Below are 13,862 nucleotides of genomic sequence, written 5' to 3'. Positions count from 1 at the left end.
GCGTGGGTTTCCCCTGCGGCTGCTGTTTCTCAGCTTCCTGACGGGATCCTTTAGGACAGTCTCTCAGGTCTGGATGTGATCCTCGCATCTTCCATAGTCGTAGTGACGGCGCGTGGTTGGGGTAAGACCCCACTGGAGGCCACTCGTCCGACTGCTGGAGACAAGCTGCCGTCTTAGGCCAGCGGAAGTTAAGTCAAAGTCAACGGAGACTGGGGACCGTGAGACCAGGCGGCACGTGTTGGGCTGGGTTTTCCTTTGGTTAGGTTTTGACAGCCCTACTAATAGTTCTTTCTAAATCCTGCCCCTCAGCTGGGACTTTCACGGTTACCAATTTTAGATTTAACGTACTGAAATGTAGATCCTATTTTATATAAAAAATAACTAAAAATTAGCTCATTATGTTATAGTAATGCATGCCACCGATTGGGGACTCTCTTTGGGCTCTCCCTGGTGCCACTTTTTGGCCGCAGCCTTCTCCCAGATTTCCTAATAGGACAGGAAGGCTCTTGCTCTGTGCCTCCCCTCTTGGACGCTGCCACTGTGTCACCCTCTGGTGAGTTTTAACTCAGTCCTGTCCCCACCTCTGCCTGCCTGGGGTTGCTATGAAGAATGAAACAGTCATCGGGAACGTACTCTGTAGATCAGAGAGCCCTGATCAAATAGGAAGGGCACAGCTGCGTGTGTCCGAGTGGGGTTAGGCACCTTTGCTTTTGTTTAGAGTAAACTGAGGCAACCTCACGTCACCTCCATGACCAGGTCCCTCACCTGTGGCTGCTCATCCTTCCCCTCCTGACCTTTCCAGACAGAGGCATCGGGGCGCGTCCCCAGCTGCCCGCCTGCAGGGTGGCCTTGGGGATGTCCCAGGCCTCTGGGCTGAGGGACTTGCTTTTCTGAAAGCTCCCAGCCGGGTGGCAGGGGCCCTGGCACTGCCATGAGCGTGCTGACCTCTGTGTTTCTGTTAAAGATTTACGTGCACCTGAAGGAAGGCGGGGGCCCCGATGGCCTGGACACCCTGAAGAATAAGCCGCAGCTGCACGGCGCAGTGGCCCGGAGCCTGTGCCGGAACGCGGCCGGCAAGAACTACATCATCTTCACGGGGCCCAGCATCACCAGCTTGAGCCTCTTTGAGGAGTTTGAGAAGCAAGGTCTGTCGCGGGGGCACCGGCGGAAGCAGGGCCAATCTCCCCTACGGAAGAGGTGGAGGGGCGGGTGGAGGGACACGAGTGGAGCCGCCAGCACAGACCCCCAGAACGCCAGGCAAGGAGGGGACGGGTGCGTCTCAGCCACCTGCCTGCCCAGCCCTGCTGGGCTGCAGGGACTTCTGGTGAAGGAGTCACAGGTGCATGGTCTGGGGAACGTGTGGGCCCAAGCACTGCCCAGTGTGCAGGGCATTTCTTTGTGTGTCCTTCGCTGTAGGGCTGTGGCCATCAGAGGTGTTCCATGGGCACAGCTCCTAGGAAGGCCCTGGGACGTTCCCTGCACTCACCACCCTCTAGAGCGTGGGCCGCTCCCAGCTGGCAGATGAGTTGTGCAAAGACAGGGAACGTGCAGGGGCCTCAGACAGGCCCCTGGGTGCTGAGATGCCCAGTTCACTCGCTGCAGGGCCTGGGCCAACCTCCCGTGGCTCTAGTGGAAATAGGGGCCATGGAAGGAAAAGGTCTGGGCTGGGCCTGGGAGCCCGTGGCCAGCTGCGTTTGTCCTGGCTCTGCCCCATGTTGGGGACGTAGATCCAGTCCACTCAGAAGTGCAGAGAATGTCCGTTCACCTGCAACGGCCGCTAGGACCACAGGCCTTTGCTCAGTGGCAGATCAGGCTTCTGGCCTTAAAACCAGAACCCCTTAAGAAAGGGGAGCAGACCGTGAGCATCATGAGACCCCAGGAACTGTGGCGAGGACGCGGCGGGGCTTTCCTGGCTGGGCTGCCCCGGGGCCCCGCAGGGCTTGGCAGCTACATATTGAAAGAACCAAGGTGTGGAGAGGTCAGACCGTGAGGAGGGGCTGGGAGGGACAGCCGAGAAAACTGTCCCTGAAGCAAGGCAGCCAGCACTTTGGAAGAGCGGTGGGTTCTTGTGTTAGGGCGCATGCTGCCGTGGGCATGGCCATGCAGNACCCCCAGCAACTGCGGCGAGGACGCGGCTGGGCTTTCCTGGCTGGGCTGCCCCGGGGCCCCGCAGGGCTTGGCAGCTACATGTTGAAAGAACCAAGTGTGGAGAGGTCAGACCGTGAAGAGGGGCTGAGAGGCACAGCTGAGAAAACTGTCCCTGAAGCAAGGCAGCCAGCACTTTGGAAGAGCGGTGGGTTCTTGTGTTAGGGCGCATGCTGCCGTGGGCATGGCCATGCAGCTCCAGGTGACGTGCATGTGGGTGACGGGCCCTCCCTGCCTCACGCAGGCGGCCAGCAAGAGCCAGGTGGGCGCTGTGTCGGGTGGGGCTGGTGCTGCGTCGCACAGGCGGAGGCTCCGGGGAGGGCGGGTGGGCACACAGAGGGCTGTCCTGCTGTTGGGGCTGCTCTGAGAGTCTAGAGCAGGGGACACTCCTGGCTGAGGGATTGGGGACAGGGGAGACAATCTTCCAGCTGGAAGAAAATAACTAGATGTGGAATTTGGATGCTTTTCAAGAGGTTTAGATAATGGATAAAAAAGGTCTCGTCTAATTTTAGAATCAGCTGTAGTTACTAAGCTCCTCTGTGTATGGCTCGCCATTGAGCCCATGAGGAGGGTCACTAACGGCCCCCACCCCCAGGACTGATTGCACTGGTCTGGGCTGGTGTCCCCCCAATACACACACGCACACACAAATGTACTTGTTAAAGTCCCCTGGAGACCCTGATGGGCAGTGCAGGTTGTCATAGCTGAGAGTCTGATGGTCCCTCCTGGGGCGCAAATGGACTGCTTTGTCCAGTGAGGGCCAGAGAGGACACTCACATGACAGTCCCCGTGTTCACGGAGGGACAGACGCGTGCCGACGTGGTGTTGCCCGGAGGCCCTTCTGCCCTCTGAGGAAGACGCAGCCGCTGTCTGGGAAGGCATGTGTGCTGAGCCCAGGTGGGCGGTTCAAAGCTCCCTTATCCTTGGTCCTCAGACCCTCCCGCCCTGTTTCTAGAAACAGACTTTCCTCTTTCATTTTGGAGACAGAGGCGTTTGGGGGTTCGTCACTGCCAGGAGGGCAGCCGTAGCCGCACGGGCCCCCCTTGCAGCAGTGAGCCCGAGCGGCCTGTGCCCACGAGGAGGGGTGTGGAGTGTGGTGCAGGTGCAGGGGGAGGAAAGCCTGGTGTGAGTGTGGCACACCCTCGGAGCTGAGAGGGGAGGACACGGCGAGGCTGTCCCCAGGGCCCACATGTCCCCCAGCACTGAGCTGAGGACATGGCTGCCCGACAGCCCGGCAGGGTGGGGGGCACCTAGGAATTGGGGTACCGGGTGGGCTGTGAGTCCAGGTGGGACTAGCGTGGCCTCGGCAGGTGGGCATGCACGCAGGTCTCCTGCCCCCACCCCGTGTGCGTCTGCCCCTCTGAGAGCTCCCTGTGGTGATGGGGGCTCTGTCCCACACAGCTGCCTGGGGCACGGGTGCCTGGCCTCGGCTCGGGAAGACATAAGTGGCCAGGTTCACCCACCGTTGCCCACCTCCAGCCCCCAGGCCCCTTCTCTGACGTGGTGGGGTGACCACTGAGTGCAGAAGTTTCTGGAAGTGTCTGGGACCGTGGGTGTGTGCTGAGCTGTGCCGGGCACCTGGTGAGCGCTCCGGCGGTGGGGCTCCGGCCACCACTGTTGATCCATTGCTTGTCTCACACCCTCACGCAGCCTTAGGACAGGCTCTTACCAAAGCGCGGGGGAGACCAGACCTCAGGGGGATGGGCCGTCCCGCGACGCCAGCAGGCTCTGGCTGTGCAGTGTGTGACACATGCCTCTCCCTGCAGGGATCTACTGCTGCGGCCTGCTCAGCGCCAGGAAGAGCGACTGCACTGGCCTCCCGCCCTCCATGCTGGCCAACCCGGCCACGGCCCCCGCCCGCGGCCAGTCCCAGATCAAGGTGAAAGGGACCATGTCTCTGATCTGCTGGTACAACAAAGGACACTTCCGCTTCCTGACCAACGCCTACTCCCCGGTGCAGCAAGGTGGGTGCAGACCCCGGGCTGGGGCNGCTGCCTGGGGCACGGGTGCCTGGCCTCGGCTCGGGAAGACATAAGTGGCCAGGTTCACCCGCCGTTGCCCACCTCCAGCCCCCAGGCCCCTTCTCTGACGTGGTGGGGTGACCACTGAGCGCAGAAGTTTCTGGAAGTGTCTGGGACCGTGGGTGTGTGCTGAGCTGTGCCGGGCACCTGGTGAGCGCTCCGGCGGTGGGGCTCCGGCCACCACTGTTGATCCATTGCTTGTCTCACACCCTCACGCAGCCTTAGGACAGGCTCTTACCAAAGCGCGGGGGAGACCAGACCTCAGGGGGATGGGCCGCCCCGCGATGCCAGCAGGCTCTGGCTGTGCAGTGTGTGACACATGCCTCTCCCTGCAGGGATCTACTGCTGCGGCCTGCTCAGCGCCAGGAAGAGCGACTGCACCGGCCTCCCGCCCTCCATGCTGGCCAACCCGGCCACGGCCCCCGCCCGCGGCCAGTCCCAGATCAAGGTGAAAGGGACCATGTCTCTGATCTGCTGGTACAACAAAGGACACTTCCGCTTCCTGACCAACGCCTACTCCCCGGTGCAGCAAGGTGGGTGCAGACCCCGGGCTGGGGCTGTGGGCCTGAGCAGCACATGTGCCAGCTGGATCGATGCTGGGGTGTTGGGCCGGGCTGCTGTGCGGTGGGCCGGGCCTGGGGCCACGTCGGTACCATGAGTGACGAGCCCCCCAAGGCAAGAGCAGCCGTGTCCGCCAGCCTTGCTGTGCTCGGTGTGACAATTGGCTGCATCTGAAGCCTTTACACAATTGCTTTGTCACCGGGGATTCTGTGAAAACTCCGCTCTGTGAGAGGCACACCTCAGCCCTTATCTTCCCACGTCTGCCCTTAAGCTTCTGCTTGTCCGGTTTGTCACATGCTCTGCTGACTTCTTCGCTAATTTTCCTTGGGATTTAAAGTCCATTCGTTACAAAGGGACTCATTTAGCAAGGAGTTCATATTTAAAGTTGCCTACAGTAGAAAAATATATATATATTAAACTGCTGAAAAGAAAATTGAAAAACAAAGGCACTTTACAAAAGTCAGCAGGTGCGTAGCGCATATGCGCCACCCCCACACTCCTGCGCACGAAGGGATCTCTCTTCCTCACACTTGAAGGGACACTGCCAGAGAGCTCGGCTTGTGTGTGCGTGCGTGTGTGCGTGTGCATACGTATGTGTGTGTGTGTGTGTTGTGTGTGGTGTTTATGTTTGTGTGGTGTCATGCATGCCGTGTGTGCATATTTCTGGGGTATGGTATGTGCCTGCATGTGTCTGTGTATACATCATGTGTGCGCACGTGGTATGGTGTGTGTGCATGTGGTATGTGTGTGGTGTGTGTGGGCATGTGTACATATACATAATGTGTGCATGGTGTGGTGTGCACGTGGTGTACATGTGGACTGGCATGCATGTGGATGTTGTGTGTGTGCTGTGTGTGCACGTGTGTGTACGTACTGTGTGTGCACGTGGTGTGCATGTGGACTGGCATGCATGTGGATGTTGTGTGTGTGCTGTGTGTGCACGTGATGTGTGCACGTGTACGTACGTACTGTGCGTGCACGTGGTGTGCATGTGGACTGGCATGCATGTGGATGTTGTGTGTGTGCTGTGTGTGCACGTGATGTGTGCACGTGTGTGTACGTACTGTGTGTGCACGTGTACATCATGTGCTGTGTGTTGTGTGTGCGCTGTGCATATTTCTGCAGGGAGGTGTGTGCGTGCACGTTTAAAGTGTGGTGTGTGTTTGTTCCTGTCCTGCACCCCACGCCCAAGCTGCACAGCACTCAAGTGGCAATTGCAGTCACAGATCAAGCGGTGGTGTCCTCGCCCTGCTCAGGTCTAGAGGCTGCAGGAGGTGGGCGCTCCGAGTGCCGTGTCCCGGGCCACTGGAAGGGAGGTTGGCAGTGGCCTTGTGAGCTGATGACGAGGGTTTGGCTTGGACTCCTGGACACTAGTGGTTAGGGCCTCAGTGTGGGGCAGGGGAATTTTCAGGGGGCGCATTTGGGAGTCAGGGCAGGAGCTGCTTCCCACCAAATTATCTTAAATGATGGCTTCTGAAAGGTCCCAAAGCAGGACATGGTGTCTAATGAGATGACAGAGAGAAACGTACGTCTGGGAGGTTAGAGGGAAGCATGGAAGAGGATTGAAGACGACAGATCTTAACGTCCCAGTCTGAGAGTTGGTCCCTTAAATCACACACCAAGGGAACAAGTTTGGAGGGTACTGATGGGGAGTGAGAGGAAGCCGGTAGGGTCGATTATTAAATCTGCTGAAATGTAGAGTTTATTGCATGTACTTTGGTTGCAATTTCTGGTTCTCAAGTATTCTAGTTTATGTCACAAAGTCTCGAATCCTAGACCCCCTTAAAAATCCCAAGGAGCGAGGCTGCAGACCAACTCCCTGCCGCCGACCCCAGGTGAGAGGTGCACGCCCACTGAGCGCCTCAGGTGAGCGCCTCAGGTGAGCCAGGCCTGGGTGCGGGGCATGAGGCAGGAACCCGCCGGGGAAGGTGAGGTCCCGGGTGGAGGCTGAGGCTGGGGGCGGCCACCGCTCCCCTGGACGCCCTGTGCTGGTTCACGTCTAGAGATCTTCTTTGGCTAATGAAGAGAGATGGTTTTCTTTTCCGTGTACTTCAAAAACATGATTTTAAAACTCCCCCAGCACCCCCTCTTTTGGACGTGCCCGAGTTTCTGCACCTGCACCCCTGCTGGTGACCCGTTTCTCACGAGGTGCATTCACGGCGTAGTGAAAGTCTCCTGCGCACGTCTCTGGGGGCGTCTTTCGTCACTTTCTCAAGGGAAATCTGAACTTGGAAGTGCTGGTCACAGGGCAGGAACGTTTCTGAGGTTTTCGATGACACGTCATCACGGCTGTGCTTACGTTGCGAGGGGTGACAAGGGGACTCACGTTCTTCCAGCTTTACCAATGCTGCTTTTTTCTTTTGTAAATTTGTCAGCCTCACAGGTGAGAATGCTACAAAATTTGGAATATAAATTGCTACGACAGCTGGTGAGGTTGGACGTCCATCTCTTCATGTGTTTATGGGCTAATTTTCAGTGGTTTCTTACGCTTTTCAATTTCACTTTGAGGCGTTCATCTTTTTCTCATTAACTTGAAAGCACATTTTCTGCCTATGGCAATTTTTTTTCCCATGTGTCGTCTCCTTTTGTTTTGACTCTAGATGAGTAATTTTTCAGCATAAACAAGGTTTTCATTTCTACACAGGCACGTCCGTTGATCACGTTCTCTGCTCTTGTGCTTTGAAAGTCTCTCCTCCGTCCCAAGGCAGCTAAGTCCAAGTTCACCGGTTTGTCTTACAGGAGGATTTTGTGCTCTTTCCCGTAATCCACTTCAGGCCTGCGGGCGTGTGGCATCAAGTGGGCCTCGGCTGTTTGTTTGTCATTGTTAAGTGGCAGCGGTTGGCTGACCGAGCAGCCACATCTCTGCGCCTGCACCGCGTATGGACTGGTTCAGCTTTTCCCTGCTTATTTTCAGCGTCACCCAGATGATAAACAAAAGCCTCGTGTATCCTGAAGAGCGCTTCTCAGCTTTTCTTATAGTCTGTTCTGCTGTGGCCATATATTCTCTCCTTCCAGTTTTACAACATACATAACTAGGTCTGAACATTATAGGAACTGCCTTATCCTTCTTTAGCCCTTATGATAAGGACACGTGAACCTCCTTTCACAGAGTGCGAGCCTGTGCACAGGCTTTTTAAAGGTTAAATGTTGTCACATGGCAAGGGACACCCGTATGGAGACCCAAACCCGTTTGCTTTTCTTCTGAAATCCTTTTTGGAGAAGATTCAGACTCACCAGGACTCATGAGAAGGCAGAACGTCTGCACGTGAGCACGAGGGGTCTCGACTCATGCATTCAAGCGTGCAGACTGGTGGTAAGAACGTCGGCCCAGCCACTAGATGCCAGCAAGACAGCAGACAGAGCTGGAGTGGGAAGATACGGGCTCCCCTGACAGGCCCCACAGATCTGAGAGAGACAGACATGGAGAGGACAGGCACGTGGCCATGACGTGCAGTGTCTAGCAGTGGACCTGCGGACCGTGCGCACGTCCTTCTGTTACAAAGTCAGACTAGATGACAAACGTCCAAAACCTTTTGTTAATGAATGTTCAAAGCTCAGCGAGGATGTTACAGGATCCTTTTCTAGCTGGAAAAGTATCTCAAAACCCAAAATACGGTGGGAGGAGAGTGATCTGGCTTAAGGACTGGGGGAAACACTCACAGAGACAGATGCAGATTGGGTTTGGAGGCAGCTCAGTAGGATGTCCAGCTGGAATCCCCACGTTAGATGACAGATTATGAAAAAGGGTGGGAAGGAGACCCAGAGTTAAAGAAGGTCCCCCGGGCTAGGGACACTGGGACAGTGGCAGTCCTGGAGCCCTTGCTGTGGTCAGCCTGAAGCCAGCAGGTCAGAGCTGCAAACTGTGGGGTGCTGAGGTCCTAGGGGGGTGAGCCTAACTCACTGGAAACACTCAGGGCTTAGGAAGGGCAGCATCCTGAGGCTCTGGGGGAGGAACCGAGGGGCTTCTGTCTCCCTCTGGGGACAGTCTGACCTGCTCGTGTCCACGTGGACTTGGTGGAACCCTACAGGGGCCAGAGCCTCTTCAGACCCAGAGGCTGCAACTGAAAGTCAGGAGGAGACAGCTGCAGACGGGAAGCCCACTAAGGCTGTGTGCCCACGTCCTTGTGAAACACGGCGCCTCCCGCCTGGTCTTGGGGTGGCGGGGGTGGCTGAGATAAGGGACTGGAATCTTCAGGGAGGGACTGGAAAGATGGTCCTCCAGGACAGGCCTCCCCAGATCCCCCACGATAAAACATCTCCCTGAGGGGACAGAGGACCCACCAGCGCATGGAGTCCAGCACCTTCTGGCTGGCAGGAAGCCCCCAGTCCAGTGCGGGGTCCTCTGGCCTAAGGAGAGCTTTGGGAAAAGCACTGCCACCTCTCCAGGGAGAGCCCTGCCCTCTGAGCCTCTCGCAGCTCTCCAGGTGTTCCTTCAGAAATGCCGCTGTTTCTGGGGGCAAAAAAGAAAGATCCCAGCTCAGTCTGTGCAGGTGGGTCTGCGTGACCCTCGTGAGTCTGGGGTGGGAGGGGCCGGGAAGGACATGGCAGTTCTGCTATGACCTTGTCCATCCGAGTATTGCTAAGATTTCTCCGTCCTGTGGAGTAACCTCAGGGGGCTGTGGGGAGGCTGGTCGGGGAGGTGGGGGTGAACCCCGCCACGCTGGGACATTGGTCCGCTTCGTCCGTGGGGGCACCAGGCACACTGGTCCTCTCTGCCCCTCGGGCCCTGCCACTGGGGATTGCAAGTCTTCTTGTGACTTTGGCAGTGGCCTGAGATGCGGTCCCGTCTGTATTTAGTAGAGGAAGTTCTCTGTCCCTGCAGGCACAGGGCCCGGCAGTCCTAGGACACGTAAGGGGCTGAGTGGGGGTGGGGACAGCCTCTGTTCTGAGCCTCCCTGTGACCGGAGCAGGCAGCGGTGGCCCCACGACCCCAGCCTGGCAGGAGGAGGAACAGGGCAGAGGGGGATAAGCCCCCATCTCCCCTTCTGCTCTCAAGGCACAGGTGGGGTCGGCCCTGCCCCGTGTCGCTGAGAGCCGCCCTGAGCCCGTCGATGGCCTGTGGCTTGGGGAGGGTCTCGCTCGTGGCACACGCCTGTGCCTCGCTGACTTGGACGTGTTCCTCCACCCCTGGAAGAGCCTGGTGGCCGGTGAGGGGGGTCTTCTTCATTGCTGGATGGAGAGGGGCCTCTGGGGGGGTTGCAGGAGGGCTCAGGAGGGATCTGCCTTCTGTCTTCCCCGCAGGCGTCATCATCAAGAGGAGGAGCGGGGAGATCCCCTGCCCCCTGGCCGTGGAGGCGTTTGCCGCACACCTCAGCTACATCTGCAGATACGACGACAAGTACAGCAGGTAAGGGACAGAGGGCCACCCGCACAGGGACACCTGCACAGGGACATCCACAGAAGGACACCCGCACAGGGACACCCACAGAGGGCCACCAGCACAGGGACACCACACAGGAACACCTGCACAGACCCACACACAGGGACATCCACAGAAGGACATCTGCACAGACCCACCACACAGGGACACCTGCACAGACCCACATACAGGGACATCCACAGAGGACAGGGCCACCTGCACAAGGCCCAAGGCTGCCCTGTCACAGGATGGGCAAGTCAGGATAGTTATAAATTCCCCTGACTAAAGGACTGGAGGGTGAGGACCCTGTCTGCCCCCTTGCCTGGCGCCCCTGCCCACCTCCCACTGTCCACAAGGTCTCTGTTCTGTTTGCCCAAAGGTGCTGGTGCCTCCACTGACCCACACTGAGCTGTCTCTGCAGTGGGTCGGTCCCTGTCCCCGTGCCCGCCCTGCTGTCCTCGCAAACACCCCGCACACCAGGCATTAACCCAGGGAGTTCACCTGACACGTGTGTCCCTTAGCTCAGGGGTGGCTCATGTGAATGTCCACACAGCAGGCACAGCACACCCACACTCACTATAGACAGTGTGTGCCTGTACAGCGTTCGCAGACGCGCACACACCCACGATGCTGTCCCCTGGCTGGCTGTCGTAGTAGCCGTGAGGAGAACTCACGAATGACTGCTGCTGAACACAAGCGTGACTGTTGCGTCACCAGGATTGGGCCTTGCCACCTAGAGCAGGGTCAGACTGACCCGAAAGGCAACCGGACGCTTGCTCACCCTCTGGGAGGGTGACCCACATCTGTGGCCTTGTCATGGCGAGCAGAGAAAACGAGGACTGGTTCTCTGTGGAAAAGCCAGCCGACATGTGGAGGGCAGCCCCACCCCTTAGGGAGCTGTTGGACAGGTCTGTCTTGAGCACCTACTGTGTGCCAGCACCTTGCTGAGTTCTGGGAGGTTGTCACAGACAGATCAGCATTTGCTCAGTAGACAGCAGTGGGTGCCTGCCCTGTGCTGGGCATTTCAGTGGCACTGCGGGTGCTAATCCTCACATTCCTCACAGTCAGGGGCAGACACAGGTGCGCAGCTGGACAGACTCACAGCACAGTGTGTGGGTCCCCAGACGGGGTGGCCCGGGGGTGGCAGCATCTGGGGGCCAGTCTCAGGGTCCGGGCAGGTGTCAGGGGCAGACACAGGTGCGCAGCTGGACAGACTCACAGCACAGTGTGTGGGTCCCCAGATGGGGTGGCCCGGGGGTGGCAGCATCTGGGGGCCAGTCTCAGGGTCCGGGCAGGCTCCCCTGGGGTGGCAGATGCGCTCGGGAGCAAAGAGCATCGCAGGGGCCTGGAGCTGAGGAGGAGGCGGCCTTTGCGGGGGAAGCAGCTCTTAGTCTGGGACGCGTTTAGCATTGGGGCTGTGGGCCGTGCACCCCGGGGCCTGTGAGCTGCACCTGCAACACCTGGCATTCCGCATCTCCCCTGGCAGCCCGGCCATCCCCCCGGTCCTTCCACGGGCATCATTTTTATTTTCGTTGTCTTAAGTGAAGTTCGTGCGACCAAGCCCCCAGCTGGAGCCCCCCAGCCCTGCCGCGTCTCTCCTGGGGGCCTGTGAGCCCTCGGGGTCAGCCGATCCTCCCTCTGTCCTCAGGTACTTTATTTCTCACAAGCCAAACAAGACCTGGCAGCAGGTGTTCTGGTTCGCCGTCAGCATCGCCATCAACAATGCCTACGTCCTGTACAAGATGTCGGACGCCTACCACGTGAGCCGGTACAGCCGGGCGCAGTTTGGGGACAGACTCGTCAGGGAGCTGCTGGGCCTGGAGGACACCTCAGCCACCCTCTGATGCTGGGGACCAGGTCGAGGGAGGGTGGGAGGCAGAGGACAGCCTGCATGCCCCCCAACCAGCCCTGTCCAAGACCCAGGACGCCCTGGTGGGGGACTTGCCGCCTGGGACAAGGATGTGGGCAGAGGGTGGCAGCTGTCCCGGTTTCCATGGAGAGAAGAACATGGCTCCCCATGTCACGAGTGCTCTGGGACATTCCATCCTTGAGACACCTGCGGAGCCTCTCAGCGATGCCAAGACTGGAAAGCAGCCGTGGCAGGAGGAGAGAGAGACCACGGTCAAGTTCACGGCGGGGAAGCAGCCACCACCGGCTCTGCATGGCTGGGACGGTCGGTGTGTGCGGAGGCCAGAGGGTTTTCCAGCATGTTCGAGTAGCTTAGCACGGGTCTCTTAGCGTAAGAGACACAGCCTGGTTGCCATTAAAATGCAGGGAAGGTGTTCATTCATCCTGCTCTGACTAATAGAAGAGGCGCCCCGTGCGTTTCCTCTGCGGGGCTGGGGGCAGGGACAGAGGGAGACACCAGGGGAATCACAGCGAAGGGGGACGCTGTTTTTTTATTTTAAATATATCTTCAGGTTATTTTCTTACTGTTGCTTATGGTCTCACACAACAGGCAGATGTGCCCTTGTCCCCCCGGGGCTTCTTGCATGATCCCAGTTCTGTGCCCTGTGCCGTGGGGGGGCTGGGAAGGGCGGCCAGGGCACACACAGCTGCCTCCACCAGGGCCACGGGGAACCGACGGGCACCTTGTCACAGACGTCATCACTGGCAGACTTACTTGTTTTGGAAAACGTGTAGCATTGCCAAAACAAACAGCACAGTTCCCCACAGTGACCACTTGCTAACTGCCTTGCTCCTGGGCACAGTGACCCTGGCAGCATCCTGCCATCCTGAGTGATCCTGCAGCCCCGGGCAAACTGGCTGCGGGGCTGTGGTCACAGCCTGGGTTGGGTGTGGTGTGACACGGGGCTGGGACATGCTCACTACAGGACTGAGGACACCGTGTGACCAGCAGCTGGCAGCGAGCCGGGGCTCTATTTATCTCCCAAGACACCTGGGGATCCTTCAGACCCAGGTTGACATGTCTCGACAGGAAGCCTCAGCACCAGGGTGGTCGACAGGTCTGACACTCCCCGCAGACAAGAAACAAGTCATTTCTGGAGTCACCAGCCCTTCTTTAACCCAACTTATGTAACCACCTCATTTCTACAACTGCGGAATCTATTCGACTCAGGCTTTGGGACTTTTCCTTGTTTAGACCCCGTTAATTAAAGTGTCGCTGGCAGCATGCTCCTGAAATACCATTGTCTCTCCGTCGTTCTCAGCGACGACCCTTGCCCTGTGGGTTTAATTCCATGCCACGGACTATAGGCCAAACTTTAGATCGTGTTTCACAACACCTTTGCCGTGCCCTTGGATTGGATCGAAAGCACTTTTACCACGTGGAGAAATATATTTTTAATTTGTGATGCTTTTCTACGAGGTCCACTATTTCTGAGTTTAATGTGTTTCCAACACTTAGGGAGACTTTAATGAAAGCCGACGAATTTTCTTTTCTGTCCAAACAAGTAAAATAAAAATAAAAAGTCTATTTAGATGTTGGTTCTTTGTTCAGATGTGAATTTGTTTAAAAGGTCAGGGACGGGGCCAGCCTGGTGGCGCACAGGAGAGTGCGCCGATTGGGAGCAGTTCTTTGTTCAGATGTGAATTTGTTTAAAAGGTCAGGGACGGGGCCAGCCTGGTGGCGCACTGGAGAGTGCGCCGATTGGGAGCACGGAGGCGCTCCCGCCAAGGGTTCGGATCCCATGTGGAGACTGGTTCCCGCTCACTGGCTGAGCGCGGTGCAGGTGCAACACCGAGGGTTGCAAAACTGTTGCCGGTCCCCAGTACGGGCGCGACACTGAGGGTTGCGATCCCGTTACCGGTCAGTA

General features: G+C 57.9%; 1 protein-coding gene across 2 annotated transcripts in view; it reads left to right on the top strand.

Moving 5' to 3' along the window:
• The window catches only part of PGBD5 (piggyBac transposable element derived 5), a 25,272-nt gene extending 13,253 nt beyond the window's left edge, over window positions 1-12,019 (top strand). Inside the window, exons 3-6 of one of the 2 annotated variants that reach the window (XM_008594220.1) lie at window positions 965-1,145; window positions 3,912-4,109; window positions 9,969-10,074; window positions 11,735-12,019. In XM_008594220.1, coding sequence (XP_008592442.1) covers window positions 965-1,145; window positions 3,912-4,109; window positions 9,969-10,074; window positions 11,735-11,930 — 681 coding nt within the window. In that variant the 3' untranslated portion in view covers window positions 11,931-12,019. Of the gene's footprint in view, window positions 1-964; window positions 1,146-3,911; window positions 4,110-4,501; window positions 4,700-9,968; window positions 10,075-11,734 lie in introns of both variants that reach the window. The other variant, XM_008594219.1, reaches the window with a different exon arrangement.
• Window positions 12,020-13,862: the final 1,843 nt, after the last annotated feature.

This window comes from Galeopterus variegatus, unplaced genomic scaffold, assembly GCF_000696425.1.
Source record: "Galeopterus variegatus unplaced genomic scaffold, G_variegatus-3.0.2 Scaffold10382, whole genome shotgun sequence".
NCBI lineage: Eukaryota > Metazoa > Chordata > Mammalia > Dermoptera > Cynocephalidae > Galeopterus > Galeopterus variegatus.
The sequence above is the reverse complement of the archived record's forward strand: the minus strand, read 5'-3'. Positions and strand labels throughout refer to the sequence as shown.